At 49.1% G+C, this 20,428-nt stretch overlaps 1 protein-coding gene across 2 annotated transcripts in view; it reads right to left on the minus strand.

Annotated features, from left to right (window-relative positions):
• Positions 1-20,428, minus strand: part of LOC119383622 (CD151 antigen) — a 60,943-nt gene that overhangs the window by 25,495 nt on the left and 15,020 nt on the right. The window contains exon 2 of one of the 2 annotated variants that reach the window (XM_037651881.2): positions 17,465-17,618. In XM_037651881.2, the coding sequence (XP_037507809.1) occupies positions 17,465-17,554 (90 nt within the window). In that variant the 5' untranslated portion in view covers positions 17,555-17,618. Of the gene's footprint in view, positions 1-17,464; positions 17,878-20,428 lie in introns of those variants that run through there. The other variant, XM_037651880.2, reaches the window with a different exon arrangement.

Below are 20,428 nucleotides of genomic sequence, written 5' to 3' on the forward strand. Positions count from 1 at the left end.
ATGGGAGACTCGAATTTTGAGCAATCCTTCTGAACGGGCGCGGCCATAAATCACCCGTAAAAGAACGCTAACGCCACCACGAAAAGAAAACAATAACAAATGACAGCGTGTATAAAGTTTTCTGGCCTTGATCCATCGAGTATGCAACGCTTAAGCCACTTTCGCCGCAGTACACCTGTGTCAAGCAAAAAGAAAAGTGCAATAAGATTGGCGAGAACCTACTAGTTGTCACTGGACACAGCACACTTTGTCACTTAATTAGATACACTTTCACGCGCCGTATAATTACGAGTACTTGTATGATCATCAACGTCTGAAAACTTTTCAGAAACAGCTAAAGTAGCCCCTCGCCAATCTCAGTGCTTTTTTTTTGCACGACATTAGTGCACTGCAGTGAAAGTGACTGAAGTGTGTCCTGACGCGAGAGGTGTCGCCCTTTGTCGTTATACATATAATATATATATATATATATATATATATATATATATATATATATATATATATATATATATATATATATATATATATATATATATATATATATTTCCCTTCTCGCGGTGGCGTTGAGTGGATATCTGTGACTGTGTTCGCACAATCGGGGGGATTGCTCAAAATTTGAGTCTCCCGTGCAGATCTTAGTGCACATTTTCTTTTTGCATGACACAAATGTACTGTGGTTAAAGTGACTTAAGTGTTCCGTACTCGATAGATCATCAGGTCCAGAATTTTTTAGAACCGCTGTCATTTGTTATTGTACGCCTTCTTTTTGCTGCTTCAATTGAGGACAAGTTTACCTGCTTTGGCATGTCAGACCAGCAAGCATGCCAAAGGTGGGCTTCGCCTTCGTATTTCGAACCTTTCACGCATAAGCGTCTTCCATCTCGCGTACTATGCCCGGAAATGGCCTCCTTGGTCCGGACTTATATTCACAAAGCTGCGAGCGAAAATTGCGATTCGCGAGAGAAGCTGTCGTCAAGAGAAGAGAGCGCAGTGCTTATTCTCTGAATTAGACCACAGAATAAACCCTACCAATTTGTGAGAGAAACCCGTCGTCAAGAGAGGTGGGCTGTTTGGGCTACAGCGATGTCTGGTGCGCTCATTGGTGTGGTCCACGAAATTTTGTGGTCTAGTTCACAAACAAAGCTGCAGTTTACCCTGTGGTCTGGTCCACAGGATAGATTGGGACTCTATTCTGTGGTCTGCTGCGCAGAAACCGTCGTCAAGAGAGGTGGGCTGCTTGGGCTACAGAACATTTCTGCACACCCCGCAGCGCGCAAGTTTATTGTGTGGTCCACAGAATAAAGCTGCACTCTATTCTGTGGTCTGGACCACAGAATAGTCACTGCGATAAAACGGCAAGAAACGAAAGAACACCGACCACTGCGCTGTTGTCTTTCTTTCGTTTCGTCCCGTCTACACAGTCTTCTGCGTATAATGTAGTCTATCCTTTGCTACAACATCAACGTTTTATTAATTCAATGTCGATTCAGTGACTTTCCGATATACAGGGTGTTCTTTTCTTTTTTTTTTTGAAAATATAGATTTTTTTATATAGAAATGCTAAGACAGTCATGCGCCTGTCGTATTGGCACATGAACTCCATACGTCGATGCGGACATACTTTGCCGCACCTAAAGTTGAATTGAAGTGATTAATTAAGAAAAACTCGCTTGTTAACTTTTTAGTTATTAACATTAGGGCAGTTGTTTGTATAGAAAATTAGTTCGTGAAAATTTATGACACCCAATTTTTTTTCTAGACCCCCCCCCTCACCCACCAATAAAAAGAAGAAAAAAGAAACGCACGTAATTTCAGATATTAATCATCGTGATTCAAGGCCCCGACTCTGAATGAGGCGGTACCGAAACAGCGCGCCGGACGCGCAGGAAATGCCACCGCTGTTTCGTCAAACTGAAAAATGGCGCGTCGCAGCAGAATCTGGCCAGGAACAAATGGAAAAGTCGTCTCAAATACACAAGTAGACCGCTTCTTCTTTGCGTTTGTGTGCAGCGCTTACCTGTGTGTTTAAAACTCTAAATAAGCGCAAACAGGTATTTCGCTTGTCTGCGAGAAGCGCCGTGCACAGTGGTTGGCCCCTATAGTTCTACGCTGTACAGTAAAAAATTAAAGCGGAAATACCGGTCTTCTTTGTTACAGCGCTAAACAATCAGATAAGCACAAAACGTCACGGGCATCTGTAGTAGGCACAAAAGCACTACGTAATAGATAGAAATTAGAAACTGTCTGTAGTCGGACGTTTTGCAAACCGACCTAGAACTTTCTCATTGCAACTTCTTGTCCAGCTTCGTTGCTTCAAAAGTTGGTTAATCAATCATGCCTAGTAATCAATTAAGCATAACCCATAAAACAGTGCGACTTACTCCATAGAATAGTCAGCAACATGCGTTTGGACGCTTCGTCATAGAGTGCGTCGGCATATTTTTAATCTCTGGCTAGAATTAGCTGGGGCACCCTGCATGTGTGGTCACTTACACGGGTTTGGAAGGTTAATCCTCATATGTAGTATTACAGTTACGTCGGGTATTAGTGGTTAAGACACGCATGTCCGTTAGCGTGCACTGTCAAGGAGAAACGAGCAGCAGCTGTGAAAGGCGAGAGGACCAATGCGGAAACGTGATCAAGTTGCGATCAAGTTGTCGCGACAGCTATATATATATACGTGTTTGCTTATTTCAAAATGCAGTGACAAGTTAGCGGTAAATGTTAGAGCAATATGTTAGCATTAGCTTTAATTGCATCCATTTACTTTCAATAACATTCGCAGTCTACGTTAACCAAGAGGAAGCATTAGACAGTGCCAGCCAGCATTAGTCCGTCCTGGTATTAAGCGAGTGAATACGGTAGTCTTCTCACAGGCAAGTCTTTGGCAAACTAGTGTACACTTTATTTTTTCTTCTTTATTTTACCCCTCCTAATGATAACACATTAATGTCAGATGCGAACACGTCGCAAGGGGTCGCATCCTCGTAGACGTCGTCCCTTGCAGCTGAATGTGTGATATACATAACATCAGCTTTTTTTTTTTTTAAGTTGCAAGCCACAGCTGGTGAAATCAGCAAAAGCTCACGGCTACCTGGAATGAAGTGCCGCCCACCCCCGACCATCGGCAGCTTGGTCTCGATAATAAAGTTTATTCATTTGCTATAAAGCACAAAGCAACTATTCAGACGCGTTACCTGTGACGATAGCATGCAACGTCCGTGTTGCCGCGCAAAGGTCTTCTTCAGTTTCGCCTTTGCCGTATACGGAAAAAGTTCGTTTCCCATAGATTAGGGTCGTTGAGCGCACACCAAAGCGCGGTGTAAAGCGATAAAACAATCGCGCAGACAGCACTCAATGCACACACGTAGGCAATGTCGAACTTGCGACACCCGTATGCAGAGAAGGCGCTACAAACCTGCCCCCTGAAACCACCGTCTCGCAGACATGAAATCGTCGTGGACTCTTCGATCGGTCGACAAACCGGCCACCTTTAGCGTACAGAGATAATGCGTACTGAACTTAACAAAATGCATAGATTAAACGCTCGGTCGTCCTTCGCGTTGATTGGTATTATTGGTAATTATTAAGAGTCTACATCACGAAACATGCATTTCGACGCAAGCGCTGCCTACATACCGTATAGAGAGCTGTACACGCAAGGTCTATTTACAGGCACGAAGAAGTGGCAAGCTACGCAGTTTGTTTAAATAGCGATCCACATCGCCGCAGCGCCAATGCTTGAGCATGCATGTTTATACGGGGCCCTGTCGCCTCCGTATACCGATAAGGCAGGTATACACGACACGCCCGGCTTGCGAAATGCGAATTCTTCGTCAGCCAGCGGCCCGATATCTTAGTATTTTATTTTCCTTTATGTTTACACGTTGTTGTTCAAAAGCTTGTCGACCATCGCGATAGCGTCGACACTCCGCGAGCCTTTTGTATCTATCTTATTTCTTCATTTCTTCATTTACAGGCGCGGCTTTGTATGTGTGATAACTCTACGCCCTACTCTCTGAGGAACGCTCTCCCGCAAGAATATTTAAAAATGTTTTTATAGCAGCCGAGATACAAACAAATGAAAAGTTGCAAGGCCTTGGTGCGAAGAGGCGATGGAGCTACCTTCTCGGGAGCACATACATAGTACCCTATGGGATCGACATCGTCATCATTTCTCAGCTTATTTGATGCCCACTGCATTCTAGAAAAAAAAAGTCCCTTTTTTCTTTTATTTTAGAGTTTACAGGACGAGGGTCTCTCGCAGTGATCTCCAATTTGCCCTATTTATAGTACGAGCTAATTCCGTGCTTAAAAATAAATAAGCTCCCTAGGTCCCAGTGGTAGAAAGCTCGAATACCACCCGCGAGCGCGTACGTGCGACTATTTTCCACGTGACTGATTTAATTCTGACAGTTTGCCCTGCGGCATACGCGGATATTTAAGCGAACGCGTTCAGTCCCTCCACGTGTAAAAGAAACAGTATAGCGCTTTAGAAATTGTCGTCCGTTAGTCAACTTCTGAAATGACCCTCGCCGACATGCAAACTTATCGTGCGCCCTGTATAAAGCAATGAGAATGAGAGTACCGAATCCCTTTCGAAAAGCTGTTATAGCTATTGGTACATATTGGTCGTGCCATTAAAGCGTTCTATAAGACCAGAAGGTCATGGGGAAAGCCACTTGTTACATATGGCAAGACGTCAAATTCGCGTCCACAGATACGAGTAATCGTTTCTACTACCTAGAAGGAACTGGTTTCCCATCTCATATTCCTCAAGCACTGTTGTGCTTTATGAGAACTTAGGCTTCATGAGCCAACTCGGTTTATGTATGGGGTCTTAACGTCCCAAAACGACTCGGGCTATGAGAGACGCCGCGCTGGAGAGCCCCGGGTAATTTAGAACACCTGGGGTTCTTTAACGTGCAACGATATCGCACAGTGCACTGGCCTGTAGCACTTCGCCGCCATCGAAATGCGACCGCCGCGGCCGCGGGATTCGAACGCGCACATTACCACAAGCCAACTTCCGCACCAAGCGTCCCTTCGAACAGTTTGTGTATATTGACAGCAGAAGGGTGCGCACTTGGGGTGGTTGGTTCATGATTATATGCGAAAAACGGCGCTATAATACGGGACGAAACGAAAGAAGCGCAGTGGACTGAGTTATTTCGTTTCGTCCCGTTTTATAGCGCTGCTTTTCTTTTTTGCATATATTGAGAGCCTTGGGAATTCCCATTGTATGAGAAAACGCGATGGTATAAAGCGAATGGCAGAATGAGGCGACGTCGCCGTGTTTTGCTCCGAGACAAAAGCTTTACCGACTACGCAGCCTAACCGCGCACATTCGGCAGGTTACGGCGCGTACAGCCAGGAAGCAAGGCGCTTCTAGAATGCACAACTAACGGACAAGCATAAATTGTTTCGTGTATCTCGTTCATCTTGGCTCGGACGCGCTTCCCACGCGCACAGCAAACCAGCGCAAAGAGAGATAGAGAGAGAGAGAGAGAGGTTAAAGAAACGAGCGTAAATAATAGAGAAATAGGTGCGCCATATAACTAGTCGTCAACCCGACGTAACCTCACACCGCCGTTTCGCCGCGGTTCGTCGACGCCTTCACGGCGTTTTTTTTTACGTTCGCCTCGACATTCATAGCGAGAGGCCAGGCGGCCCGTTTGCGCGCGCATCGCTTCACCCTCTCGCCAGGGGGGGGCGGGTGGTCCAGTAGAATAGAACAGAGGGGGCGCGACGCCCCCTGAACACACACACACACACACACACACACACACACACACACACACACACACACACACACACACACACACACACACACACACACACACACACACCTTTCTAAGCGACAGGCGGTCGCGGTTGCGTTTTCGCAAAAGCACTAGGGGTCGTCGCTCCTCCTCTTTCATCGCAGATCTCGGTGGAGATCGCGTTGATTTTCCCACCGCGTCCGGCCGTGGCTCGTACACAATGGGACCGCCGCCGCACTGACCGGCGGTTGTTCCTTGCGCCGTTGTCCTTCTCCCTGGGCATCCAGAATTGCGCGGGCGGAGACGACGTGCCCCTGAAGTTGAAGCGTCGCGTCCTTTTTATCGTGCCGCCTTTCAGTGACCCCTCTGCCCCACTCCTATTCGCCTCCCTCCTCTTTCTGTCGCCTACTGACGCGGCTGCTTTTCTCAGATCGCTCGCTTGTTTTGTAGCGTGCCACGTGAAACCGCTCATGCTTCCCGGTTGTTGACAGCAGGACTGAGGCGCCGCTGCTTTTGTGCTCTGCTGGACTTGTGTGTGAACGATGCGGGCGCTTGGAATGCAGTTCCTTGATGTGTAATTTGTTGCCGCGCATTTTAATTCGATGGCGTCGTGCGCAAGAAACGCGGCGCCGGCGCGCGTACACAACTGCGGCCCCGGAAGGTGCGTCGTTCTCATGCGTATTGGTATGCGCCGTTCTTTTCAGTCATTGATGCTCTCTCGATCGTGGGCTCGTCGACGATCAGCCGTTTCTGATACGGCAATCTGATCTTTAATATCGGGGTGACTTGTCATTTCACGTTGCCACATTTCATTGTTGCCTGTTGCAAATGAAGTGTCGCGCTAAGCACGTGGGTGAAGATCCAATTCCCGGCATGGAGGAAGGAACCAGTTAGGAGGGAGCATTGCGCGATGCGATGGAAAGAAAGGAAGGAAAATAGGCAAGCAGGCGCAAAGTCTATTTTCCGATAGGACACTGCGCTCCCGAATTTTTGCTCCTATGGCGCCACTCTAAGCGCGTTCAGTCATTTTTTTTTTTTTTTTCCCACGTTCGCTCTAGCGGCGATTGAGAATTTCCAATGTCTTTATACGCGCGCCTTTGGGGAATTAAGACTTTTCAGAGAGGCCTACAGATTATGAAGCACACATGTATAGTGCATGCCCCCCTTTGCACATCACGGCTTCCGGTAAACGGCGTCTCGAAATCAGGGCCGTACCCAGGAAATCTTTTCAGGGAGCGTTTGTGTGTAGAACGGCTAACTTTGGCAACTGGTGGTCGCCGTGAGGGCGTGCATGTATTTTAGTGTCACCCGAAAAGTTCAAGTATGAAAAGATTTCGGGGGGTGTCGAACCCCCTCAACCCCCCCTTAGTTATGGCCCTGCTCGAAATGCAGACAACTGACGCCTGCGCCACGACCTGCGGCGCCACCTTCCATCTTTCAAGCACGTTTCCGTCGCCCTCAAACATTGTGACCTCCCGACTCGGTGCGAGTGTTCTGCACATCATGTAGGTAACGACGACCACGCCGAGACCCTCGGCACAAGCAGCTGGCACCTTCGGCCGAGGCCGTGCGACGGACGCCTTCTGTCGACGCGCTTCGGAACCACTACAGGCTGTGCACACGATGCTCAATATACATCAAGGTCCCAAGACTATGGGTGCGTAACGTAGTGTGTTACACATTCCGGATATACGTAGACACGCCGTTTCACGTTTTCGACGATTGAAACGCATATGCGCCTTCTTTCAACATCACGCCAGCCCCATCCCCAAAGCTCAAGTTCGTTCTATAGCTAGATTTTGCTGCATACTACAACACAGCGGGGCGTGGGGGGCGCGAAAGGCCTTGTGGACTGGTTTTATTTTTGGAAATGCCGTTGGTGGCATCTCCCATACCGCCGACGCTCCTGCTGCCTCTGTTTATCTTGGAAGCTGCTGCCTTTCCGCCGCTTTATTCCTCGCCTTGAATTTTTCTTTTCTCCCTCTCGAACTTCCATAGCCTGCGTATACACGTACGTATAGGTGTACCATCGCAGAAGCGGGTGCGAGCGGCTGCGATGGGTTCGAAAATAGTAGCTCAAGCGTGGCTCTGCCAGGTTCGAGAGCTCCTCCAGAAGCTTCCCCGATACGCGGTGCTTGCGGCGTAATCCACTAAGATGTTGTAGACCTGTAAACTAACCAATAATCCGAGCTCTGTTAACGTACGGCCATGTCTGAATATTTCAAAGACCGCCTGGGTGCGATGCAGCTACGACTAAACAAGAAAACAGGCTGGAGCTTCAGCTCCAGCCAGTTTTCCTCCAGCCTGTCCGTTCCTTTCAGGTCCTTGTGTTGGTAATATTTCTAGGGCTCCGGAATCGTGGAGAATATTAAATATTAAGTTCTGTGGCCTCATGTGCCAAACCCACGGTATGATTATGAGGTGCACCGTAATGGGGGACTCCGTATTAATTTCTGCCATCTGGGGTTCTTTAACAAGCACATGGAAAAAGGTGTGTGCGGGGGGAGGGGGGGGGGGGGGCTGGAGCGGCAATAGGTTTCACTGCGAAAAGGCAACACCCCTCCCCCCTCTGGAGCCGCCCCAGCAGCCGCTGAGGGCCGATCCCTCTTAACATAGTAAATCGAGCCTAAGTTTCCCAGGAACAATATTAAGGAAATATGCGAGGACGATCGGAGCGCCTAGTCATTATGACTGGAGCGTTCGGTCGCGATGTGAAGATTAATTAATGCAGCCACGCAGTTAACCGAGACACGAAATTGAACCTAATTAAACAGCCACGCGGGCCAGAGAGGTCAACGTCAGCGTTCGCATAACCTCGCGGAGAGAAACGAAAATAGGTCGCGGTCGAGATCGTGCCATGGTTGCCTGCGTGAAACCAACTTCCGCTCTCCGCAATGAGCGGCGGGTCTTTTAATTACCCGGTCGAAGCACAGTGCAAGCGCGCGTGCAGCGCAAAATGTAGTAAAGATCTGTGCGCGGAGTGCAAGCGCACTAATTAAGTGAGCGCAACCGTTGTCCGTCGTAATTAGGTGGGCGCACTATTAAGGTCAACGATCATTCGAACGATCGCCGGCATTCCTCGGGCTGACCTTGCAGATCAGCTTGGGAGATGCGCTCACTGTTTACAGGCCGAAACGCGAGGTGCTCCTAATGACTGCCTAACGGCAAAACGTGCCCATGAAGGAACAACCGACTCTATATAAACGAAGCTGTTAAAGGCTGCACAGACGACCGCGCGTATCTAACATTTATATAGCTAGACCTTGAAGACCCTTAATGACGGCTGCTGTAGCTCAGAACAAGGAATCAGCGATTATCTAACCGATTAAGATTCGGTAGAAGTATATAAGAACAAACTGAGTCGATATTCGTGCGTCATTCAACGCACACCGTTGCAGCGGGAATATTTAAAGCTGAGTAGTTTGACTGCTGACACTTCCCTCTCAGTTGTCGGAACGCTTTTTGAACGGTATAAATTGAGTTGGGCTTGTAAAATATGCAACGCAGGAATAGTCAGCCTTCTTAGCGCGAATGCTGGCAAGATTCATCATCACCATCAGCCTGTCTACGCCCACTGCAGGGCAAAGGCCTCTCCCATGTTCCGCCAATCAACCGGGTCCTGTGCTTTCTGCTGCCACGTTATACCTGCAAACCTCTTAATCTCATCTACCCACCTAATTTTCTGTCTCCCCCTCACGCGTTTGCCATCTCTTGGAATCCAGTCAGTTACCCTTAATGACCACCGGCTATCCCGCCGACGTGCTACGTGCCCGGCCCATATCCATTTCTTCTTCTTAATTTCAACTATGATATCCTTAACCCCCGTTTGTTCCCTGACCCACTCTGCTCTCTTCCTGTCTCTTAAGGTTACACGTACCTATCACTTTCCTTTCCATCGCTCGCTGCGTCGTCCTCAATTTAAGTTGAACCCTCTTTGTAAGTCTCCAGGTTTCTGCTCCGTAGGTAAGTACCGGTAAGATGCAGCTGTTACATACCTTCCTCTTGAGGGATAGTGGTAGACTACTATTCATGATTTGGTAATGCTTGCCGAATGAGCCCCATCCCATTCTTATTCTTCTAGTTATTTCACTCTCGTGGATCGGCTCTGCGGTTACTACCTGTCCTAACCTGTACTACCTGGCAAGATTTGCCAAAACCAAAACCTGAGTAAAAGGTGGGTCATCTAGTGAAAGGCTAGCCCTTCCGCAGGGGAGGGAGGGGGAGGGGCACTATACAGTGAACCGTGCACATTCAGGGCTGCATAAAAAAAAACAAATATGTTATTGTCGTTCAAAATTCGGACGCGTCTTTGCGCGTGGTCCTTCACAGTAATGTAATTACATGGTTAAAACAAAATGCAGCTCTTAATTTGAGAAGCCAAGTTATGTGGCCAGGGCGGAGGGGTGGGGGAAGGATAGCGCACATTTGACCCCTCCCCCCCCCCTTTCTTTTACTCCCACGCTCCACACACCAGGAGTGCATCGTCTCTTAAATTTCTAACGTGTCTGTCTTGTTGACCCAGAGGACTACGATCTAAAGAATTGAAGAAGTGAAACGGGAATAGAAACGGAATGCTGAAAACAGACCACGCTGTTCAAACAAGGTGAACTCTTTACTTGGTTTCTTTGTTTATCCCTACCAGGGTTACAACAACACTAGAAGCCACGCGATACGTTTGCTTGTGCTAGAAGCAAACTGACCCAGAAGGGAACTAGGCATACGCATCGCGTGACTGTTGTACGCCGATATATGCGCAGATATGTACCCCATCTGACGTCCTTGGAATGTTTAGAAAGCGAGAAAGCGGCGCTCGAGAAATTGCACGAAGAGAGAAGAAGGGGTGGGAAAGGGAGCCTCGAGTCAAAACAAAGCGAGCCGGGCGTCAAGAGGGTGATGCCAACTTCGAAAGTAATAGAAAAAAACACTTTTCGAGCAATATTTCTTTTAATTATAATCTCCTATTTCAGCTCTCCTTTTCACAAAGGGAGGACTGTGTTTGTTTCTGGTGCACGCGGGTGCTTCATCTCGGTCACCGCGGTTCTCTTGACTCGCTAGAAAAGCAAAGCGCCCCAAGGAGATCACAGGCAGAGCCGAGGTCGAATCGGGGTCACGGGGCGGGGTGCGCGTATGAGAATGACGCGCTCGCTGTTACGAACAAACGCACGCACGCGAGAGTTGCGAGAAATTTGAGACCTCGGGGCATGCGAGCGTGTTTGTGCGCGCTGCGCTGCCCTTCGAGGCGTGGATTCCTCCAGGATCGCATGCTCGTTGCGCAAGACATGCAGACGTGCTTCGCAGCCTCGGCGACGGCGTCGTATAGAACCTTACTGATTACGCGATGCGGGTCACGTTTATCGACACGGGTTTAGGCAGGCCGATCGAATGAAGCTATGCTAATTGCATACGACCAACGTGATCACTGTGAATAAAAATAATGATGATAAAGTAGAACCTGAGGAGTTCGATGCATTTCATTAAGTTCCACAAGCCTTCTCACGATGCAGTCCTTACGCTTAATATTGATTACAGGTTACCAAGAGCATACAGAGAAAGCGAAAGGAAATGAGGGCAACGCATTAATAACTTCAATAACTTTTTACGCACTGAAGAGGAAGAAGGAATCGATAAGACAACAGCAGGAAGGCTAACCAAAGCACGCTGAGTCCAGTTGGCTGCCCTGCAGTGAAGAAGGGCGGAGGGGGGGGGGTTGAATCTTCTTTTTCAGTCAGCCCTATTCGCCCCGAGATCGTGCTATAGGCCCCGAGAACAAGCAATCCACACTATAGGCGCGGTTCAGCCGGTAGTCCCTACGCGGCGACTCCGCTCGATCTCATGAATGACTACGAATGTGTTCACCTCCTCCTGAACTTTCGTTCTGTTTATAAGCGAAAGTTAACACGCCTTACCTTTTATTGTAGTCTTAAATGGCTTGTAGGGTTTTATTTATATTTGCGTCGTATTTTGACGGAGGTAAATGGTATAATGCTTGTCTACAACGTATATATAAGTCGCAACCAAGATGAATGAAGCGCCACGCGCGCCAGCGTTTTACCCAATTGTCATTTTGATCGCTGTACAGAGCCCCGCATTTGTCAATGTCCGGATCGTTGCGTAACATTCTGTATTTCTTTAAAGCTTTTGATCTTTTACAAGAGCGCTTGTGGCGTGCTTGTGTCGCGCATATATACCCACACTTGCAAGCACGCTGCGGAGCAAAACGTCACGCTAACTTCCGCGAATTCATGCAGATACTCGTTTGCGACTTATGCGCCATCTCGACGCCCGTTTGCCCGCAGCAATGCTGAGTATACTTCTGTGGGAAACCCACGAGAAGTCGAGTGTTTCAGCGAACGATGAGTAGCCTTCCCTCCGGGTACGGATCTTACAGCAGACAGCGGAAAACCGGCGCGGAAGGATAGGACGTCACAACCGGCATGATGCGCGCTCTGTGGGCCACACTGTGCAGCAGCTGAAGGCCGCCTTGCGGACGGCACCGAACACTAAGATGGGAGTGGCCCGCGGGTTATGGTGTCATCTACGACATGCGGCCACGACGACTAGGACGTGTATCACCTGCTGTTCGATTGTCCCAGGCACGTCACACATAGGCAGTGACTGGAACAGGAACTTCGTTTACTGGATTCACAGCAAACCTTCTCACTTGTGAGATTATTAAGGCGAAAGCCTTATATGGCTCATCAAACGTGAAAATTGACCGTCAGCGGCGTCCGGCGGCCTTCCAGGTCGGCGGCGTCAACGCGAGCGATGCAAACAGATCATAAGAACGAACAATGAGCTCAAAATTAAACAAGCAAGCCGGACCTGTAGATTTACTGCATAAAGAACAGGTAAGAACATCGGTGACGGGCTTATGAAAATGTCTACGATGCTTCCTATGCCTTCTTATATTAGTTTTTTTTTATTAGAGCCTTTACTTACACGCCGAGCTATTTTCTTAACCATGATATGTGAAAGTTGTTGCTTTGGAAGGCAATACTTGTTCTGAACTTATCGGAAAAAAAAGGAAGGTGAAAAAAAAAATACACCTCGCGAGACATTCGCGACTCGAACCGACCGACGTCCTTGAATAAAGCTGATCAGTAATTGTCGCAATGAGGCAATACATCGGCGCAACCCGTTTTGAGACGGCGCGCAAACAAAGCGTCGCGAGTACACCACATAACAGCAGTTATTCATGGTGTTTCAGATAACTTGCTCCAAGTATACTTTTTAATTTCGCTCACTCTGAAGAAAAGCTGGAAAAAAAAAATTAAACAGGGCAGCTACCTTAGCTTAGAGGAAATAATCCACGTTGCTGAACAAGCGCTACAATTTTTCTATTGAATATTTTTCGTTACAGTCGCTATTTTAAAGGTTTATTAAGCAATCCTTGTTAATTACCCAGCTTATCGGATTGGCAGTTATGTTGACATGGATGAAATATTCCGATGTTTCGGAAAAAGCGCTACATATTGCACCGAAGATTTTTCACTAGAGTTACTAATTAAAAGGCAATTAAGCAATATTTGTTAATTACCCAGCTTGGCGGATTGAGAAAATATGACGTGCTGCATGCGGCTCAGTACAATACTGGGCCAATTTGACACGCGTAGCGCTTTTTTCTCATTTTGTTTCTTTTTCTTTTTTGACTATAGGCGCAGGTGAGCTGAAACACCTTGCATAGGTGCCGAACTCTTTTCGACGGCTATGACTTCGTTGCAGTGCATGTCTGCAGCAGCTGCACGGTGACGTGGTCGTTTTAAGAAGTCCGCACCAGTGCCGACGTGCAAACGAGCCGTGGCGCGTTGACGCACTTTTACGACCGGATGCACACGCGTTGGTATGGGTGGGTATATACGTGTCTTGTTCGAGGGTGTCGCGAGTGCGTGTGCGCCGAAGTGACGCGTCGCGCTGTCAAGCCAGTTTTACGCTGAACGAAATGTACGGGTTAAACGAACTGCGAGTGTAGAGGTGGAACGAAAAGGAGGAGGAAAAAGAAGGGAGAGAGGGATGCAGGTTGTTGATGAAAGGTGTGCTAGCAGTACAGGTGGCGCAGAAAGCTATCAGTCCATGTGGCGTCACTGGAGGTCAATGTAAGCTCGATGTTGGGTCACACTGGCATTATATAGGGCAATGCTACTTTTAGTTGTCATCAATGCATTACTGCTTGGATAACTGACGCATCATGCATGACTGCCTTCTTTCTTCGAGCGTGTGATTTAGCGTGCGTGCGTCCGTGAGTGAGTGAGTGAGTGAGTGAGTGAGTGAGTGAGTGAGTGAGTGAGTGAGTGAGTGAGTGAGTGAGTGAGTGAGTGAGTGAGTGAGTGAGTGAGTGAGTGAGTGAGTGAGTGAGTGAGTGAGTGAGTGAGTGAGTGAGTGAGTGAGTGAGTGAGTGAGTGAGTGAGTGAGTGAGTGAGTGAGTGAGTGAGTGAGTGAGTGAGTGAGTGAGTGCGAAGTCGCGTCCTCTCTGACTGTTTCAAATGTAAGCACGGCAGATTTAGCAATCGAAGTAGCACGACGACACGTGATACCAGCTTCGGTGTGGGGACTGCGTCATTCTTTCGGGACCGTCTTCAGAATGCTTAAGAAGAAAAGCAACTAACGGGCAGAAAGTTGATGGAATCTAGAAGGCAGGAGAAATCGTTCGCCAGGAGCTTTACGGTTCGGTGAGGAGAATGAAAGTGAGCGTCGTCGCGCGCGTACTCGGAAAGAAGCCGCGCGCGGCGCAGGTTGCGCTGAGTGCGCAGCCGGCGGAAGGGTCCGTTGACCCGCGCGTTTGCGGCGTCCCGCCGTCTTGACGCGTGAATAATCACCTGCCGCATTTGTACTTCTCTCTCTCTCTCTGCTTCCTCGAAGACGCCCGATGGCTTTTGTCTTCGAAGAAGCCCACGAAGAAGAGAGAAAGAGGGAAATGCCATTTCAGTGTCGGAGACAAGTGCCCGAAGGGGGTTCATGCGTTCTTCTGATGGAAGGAGAGGGATGGGTGCACCCACGCAGTAGTCTTCTCCGCGTCATTGCCTGCACGACGGCCTCTCCACAGTGCACACACGTTGGCGGAGCAGCACTGCGTTCGCCGTGTACCGCCGGTCGGCTGCTGTCACTCGCTTGATGAACGCCGACGCGACGTCATCTCGGGCGCGTCTATCTGCATGGAGTACCTGCTGCAACTCCTGCCATTCGCATCTGCCGCTACAGGTGCCCCTTCCCTCCCCTTTCTTCCTCTCGTTCTCCAACTCGCGCACGCGTGGTCCTGTTTTCAATCAAGCGGCAGAACGCAACGCTCGCTCCGTTGTTGTTGATGCCGCCGTTGCCGATTCTCGTCGGTCTCAAGCTGAGCGACGACTCCCCACGTTTCTCGATGGGCGTGCGAATGAACGGCTGCTTGCTTGAGCGACTGCGTTCATACGTTATGTAGTACGCGCACAAGACGTACGGCTCCGCAGAGCGACGAGTTGCGCGGCCTCGCAACGACTTAATTATGCGCGAAGGGGGGGGGAGCGCTTCGTGTACGCGGCACATCTGCGCACGGCTTGTGTAATGCCGTTTGCTTGTTTGTTTTTGCTATATTCCCCTTTTTTGTTGTTGATATTTTACCGAAGGAGGAGCCGCCGCCGGCAGCTTTTGCTTCATTAGACTGCATTTCCAAACGCATCGTTTTCAGAGCCGTCTCGTGATACCATGGGCGCCTCATCTCCGGTTGCGCCTGATGACAGCTTTACATGCTGCCTCGTGGGGCGGCGACAGTCAAGGCCATTTTGCCCGACGCTTACACGAGGCATCTCGTGGCTGTTGGGAATATGTTGATATCTCTCTCACCTTGAACCCATTGTAGCTGCGGGACCATTTCGCCCCGTCTAACGTCGAGTCGCGGTGTTCGTAATAACATTTCGTATGCACTAACAGCTGATGTCTTCGCGTCACTACGACATCTATCTGCTAGTGTACTTTTTAACCCCTAACCGAGTCCGTGTAGGGGTAAGATCATACCAACGTTTTACATGAACAAATGTGAAGCCGATTTTCGGCGTCGTTTATGTGTGTTTACAAGAAGAGTTACACGCGCAGAGAAAGAGCAGGACGCGTATACTAAGCAATTAAGGCAGTATTGATATCAATGCAACTCAGTGGCTAGGCATTGTGGGTGACGGAAGAAAATAGAATGACTGGGAAACAAGTGGGACGTATATGATGAAACTGTGTGCACGAATAAAAGACGGCTAGTTTTTCAGTGACGTCATCACGGTCGCGATCTTCGAGTACTAGCAGGCTCAGAAGCTGCGTATAAGCAAGAAGCGTGACAGAGCGACAGGCTCGCCTTGAGCGACGGCGAATCAGCAAGTGATGATCCGGTAAAAACGTAAAGCGAAGTGTGTTTGATAACATGGTTCACTAACGTCATCTTTGCCGTCATGTCTGGGTACTAGCACAATGGGAAGCTGGGCCTGTAAATTCACACGAAGAGAGCATAGGAAAGACCTCGTTAAGAGAGTCTTTTCACCCGGCCCCGCAAACCTGAACTATTAGTTCATGCAGAGCAGGCGAGAGGTGACGCCTGAGAACTCGCTAATGTCACCGACCATCTTGAGCTCTTTAACGTGCACTGACATCGCACAGTACACGGGCCTAGCATTTCGCCTTCATCGACATGCGACGATGAAGGCGTCGCATGTCGATGAAGGCGATGAAGGCCTGGATCGAACCCGCGACTCACGGGTCAGCAGCCGAATACCGTAACCACTGCACCACCGAGGCGGACATCGTGAAAACATGAAGAGGCGAAATATAAGAGAATAGCAAAAGAATATAATCAAGGAGCGCCGACCGGGCGTTGGTTGATGATTGGACTCGTCTTGACTATGAGACAGCGCTTTTACATCACATTAGACGTCACAGGATTACTGAACGAAAAGGCGCTACCGATTTCAATCCTCGACGCGTTTGTGTTAGCAGGCGAGCCCTCGTCCACTTGTTGAAAAAAGGTCCAGCCGATGATGAACACAGCGTACGGAAGTCGCTAACAGCTGAACAAGGAATGACTTTTAGCCGTTTCTCTCTTTATAGATGCGCGGCGCAGAAAACGCTTTGACAGCTGCGTCGTCTTTCACGTCCTTTCTCCTGATTGTTCTACGAAGTCAGTACCTTATGTGTGCAACACGTACACGCATTCTCAAGCGAAAGAGCCAGGTTTACAACAACGTGAACGGCTGTGTCTTTCCAGCGCGGCCTGCGACGATACTGAAGTACTCTCTAAAGCGTAAGCGTGCGTTCCAGAGCTCCCGCTAGAAAAGCCTATTTTCATCTCCTGTCGACTGCGTCATTGTCGACTGCGCCATTGTAATGACGAGAACAGAGACACAACGCCCGATCGCTGGGCTGGCTGTTGTATTCTGCCCTGTGCCGTGCAAGCCCACAACCCAGTTCTGCCTGTTCGACTACGATCATCGCATTTGCTATAACTGTAACGAAGATCTGTTGACAGTATGAACTCCTTACAGTGATCTTTGCAGTGCTTTTCGTTCGCACGTACAACTTAGGAACGAATTAGGCTTTTCCGGCAAGCCTCTTGTCCCTAGACTCCTGCTCTGAGAAAGAATCAGACATGCACGTGTTTAACTCGACTAACACCGCGCACGCATGCATATGCGCATGCGCACGCTTCCCATGCCTCGGCAAGCGTGCATTGACGGGTTCCGTGCACTCACCAGGAAGATGAAGTTGAAGGTGTGCAGCAGGCACTTGAGGAATCCGACGCTGCAGCAGCCATCGTCCTTGGCTCCCCTGCGGTAGGTCATGGCCGAAGCACCTCCTCCTCCTCCTCCTGGTGCTGCTACGATCGGTCGCCCCAAGCGGTAGTGCCTTGAAGAAGAAGAGGAGAGGCCGTGTGGCGTGCCGTTAGTGAAGCGGTCCGACCTGTCAGCGGCGCTACGACCGCGGCCGCCGCCGCCGCCAAACACGTTCTCGGCCGCCGGCGAAGCCATTGCTGCCGCCTAGAAGGCAGTCGGCGGCAGCAAAGGCCGTCAGCCACGCCGCTCTAGCTGTCCCCTCTCCCTCTATCCAAAGGAGTACGCTACGCGCTCTCTCTCGGGGAATTAGCCTTGGTTCGAGATCGCCGACGGACGAGACGCTGCTGCAGCTGCTTGTTGCTACTGCCACACGCCGCGCTCCTAGCGCGATAAAGATACGAAGAGCAGCAGCAGCACACTCCGCGCCGCTGACGCAGTCGTCACGAGGCCGTCTCTGTAGAAGACAAAAAGCGTAGCGTTAAGTTGTCGGGAGTACCGCGTGGCAGCGTCTCGACTTTTCGGAGTCCAGCGGTTTGTGTTTTTGCCCTAATTTTTGTGTTTCGTTTAGTTCAGTTGCGTCTTGTTGCTCTTGGCAGAACGGTGGAGGGCCTGCAGCCTTCTACATACGTCGGTACGGGATTACCGAGTCATTGATGCGGCTCGAGCGTTTCATCCGAACGGCGACGCACGATGTGGTAATCGTTTTTAACGCTTTCGCGATCTACTGGGCAGTGGTGCGAATAATCGGGAAGAGAGTATCCCGCCGTGAACCGGGCTGAGATGAAAAAGAAAAGGTGAACGAACTCACTGCCCGTCGAGACCTGGCGCTTCGCACTTGATTTTTCGTTCTTTTTTCTTTGTGGTATATAGGATTGGGCATGGCCTCGAGTTTACATTCCTTAATAGGTCAGCGCGCGTGACGTCGCCTATATAAACCAAATTATCAGGTTATCTTAACTACTGCGTGCAGGTTCACACATATGAATCTGAACCCTTAGTTTCCTGTCTTCATCCTTTGTATCATTATTAGTAGTTATTTGTAAAAGAAACTAGACATGCGAATAAAGTGAATGGTCTGCGACGTAAGGTGCAGCAAGTAGCCTAACTAAATTGATGGACATCGTTCCAACGGCATGATTACGCAATCAAATTGGCGAAAATGATATTTCCGAAAGGGGACACCAGTCGGGAAAAAAGCCCCTGCACTGGTGACGTAAGTAGACTAAAGTGAAGCCCAACATTGCCGAAAAGAAGACACCAGTCACTATCACGTAAATCGACCCTCTTACCTAAGCATGCACACGTTTTTGACCCTGTAATGCTCACATTTCTACATCAAGAAAAATTGGAACAACGTGTCTGGGTTTTTCTGGATATATAGAGTTAGTTATATAAAGGCTACAGCACACTGCGGCGTGCTCTAAATTTTGCAAGACAGATGGGCAGCGCCCGCTGGGGGCGCCGATGCGTTACGGAAAAACGCATTTGTGTTTTTGTTTCTTTGTTTCGCACCAAAAACGGGCGGCCGTTGTGTACGTGGCATGGGAGAACACGTTTCCGACTTTGTGGCGAGGTAATTAAGAGCGATCACTCGGGTGAACGCGCACGCCTTGCATATGGTATACTCTATAGATACAGGCTTAGTTTCGAACGAATCTGCAGTCTCCGTCGAGGTAATCTCTGCTTCTTGCTGGCTGGTTTTATTGCACATTGCGTTTCTGCTTTGTTTGTTACCCTATAAATCTTAGCTTCCTCGCATTTGTATGAAGCGCTACTAAGTTTATAGATGATCGTAGGTCAGCGCTGCATTTGGGTTATATACCTTCGCTCTATGTCCTGTGCATTGCGTTGCTCTTCTATATTTTTGGCTCCAAATAAGGCCATCGCTCACTGCATGTATTTATGGGACAATCCTTTCCAAGAATAGAGGGAGGATGCTTGTTATCGACGTCTCATTTTTGTGGACTATTCTAACAAAGGCGACGGAACGTCGCGACAAGGTCAGCTTTGGAAGCGATGTGTTATAGCGGACTTTTTGCTTGAGTGAATTGCCACATCGCGGCTGGCAGCATTACGCAACGTCCAAGAAAGCAAATATGGCGGCGGCCATACTCGGAGACAAATTATTGCTGTATAGGGACAGTATACTGCTCCGCATGAAGTTTCTGTACGTTTTCGCGGTGACTATACTTCGACAGACAAAAATTTCCGGAGCCCTTCACTACGGCGCCCCTCATAATCATATCGTGGTTTTGAGACGTTAAACCCGAACAGTTATTATTACTATACTTCGACAGAATTATGCGCATCTTTATCCCGTTATAAGTCTCGCTCAAAACACGCGCTTTGCTGGATGGCAAAGAGTCCTGGATGCTGTTGAAAATTCGGTGTCGGGGCGGCCCTTCAGATTGCACACACATACACGCGAATCCGCATGGTAGCTTTGAGAGGTATACACATTTCAGAGCTGTCGGATGATGAGGCATGCATCAGCTGCGGACAGTCTTGTGATCTGCGGGACGAAACTTGAAAATCGCGACGACCGGTCTCTCTGTTACCTCTAAGGCTCGTTCACACATGCGACTATAGCACAGGTCGCGCGACCAAGTTAGCCGCAAAGCGACTGTCTTGGCTCAGTCGCGCAACTGCAGGCACAAGCTTCTGAACCAATCAGATTCTCAGGGGCAGGGCGTCAGCTTATTTTACGGGGCAATGGCAATGGCAATGCGAGCGACGTGCGAGAAGACGTGAATTCCATGTGGCTATGGGTATAAGTCGCACGCAGGTGTGAACATCACCCGCCTTGAGTCGCCTTTTTTAGTCGCCAGTCGGAAATGGTCGCGCGACCGGGGCAAGTCGCAAGTGTGAATACTCCTTTACAAA

The sequence above is a fragment of the Rhipicephalus sanguineus genome, chromosome 2 (genome assembly GCF_013339695.2).
Source record: "Rhipicephalus sanguineus isolate Rsan-2018 chromosome 2, BIME_Rsan_1.4, whole genome shotgun sequence".
Classification (NCBI taxonomy): Eukaryota; Metazoa; Arthropoda; class Arachnida; order Ixodida; family Ixodidae; genus Rhipicephalus; species Rhipicephalus sanguineus.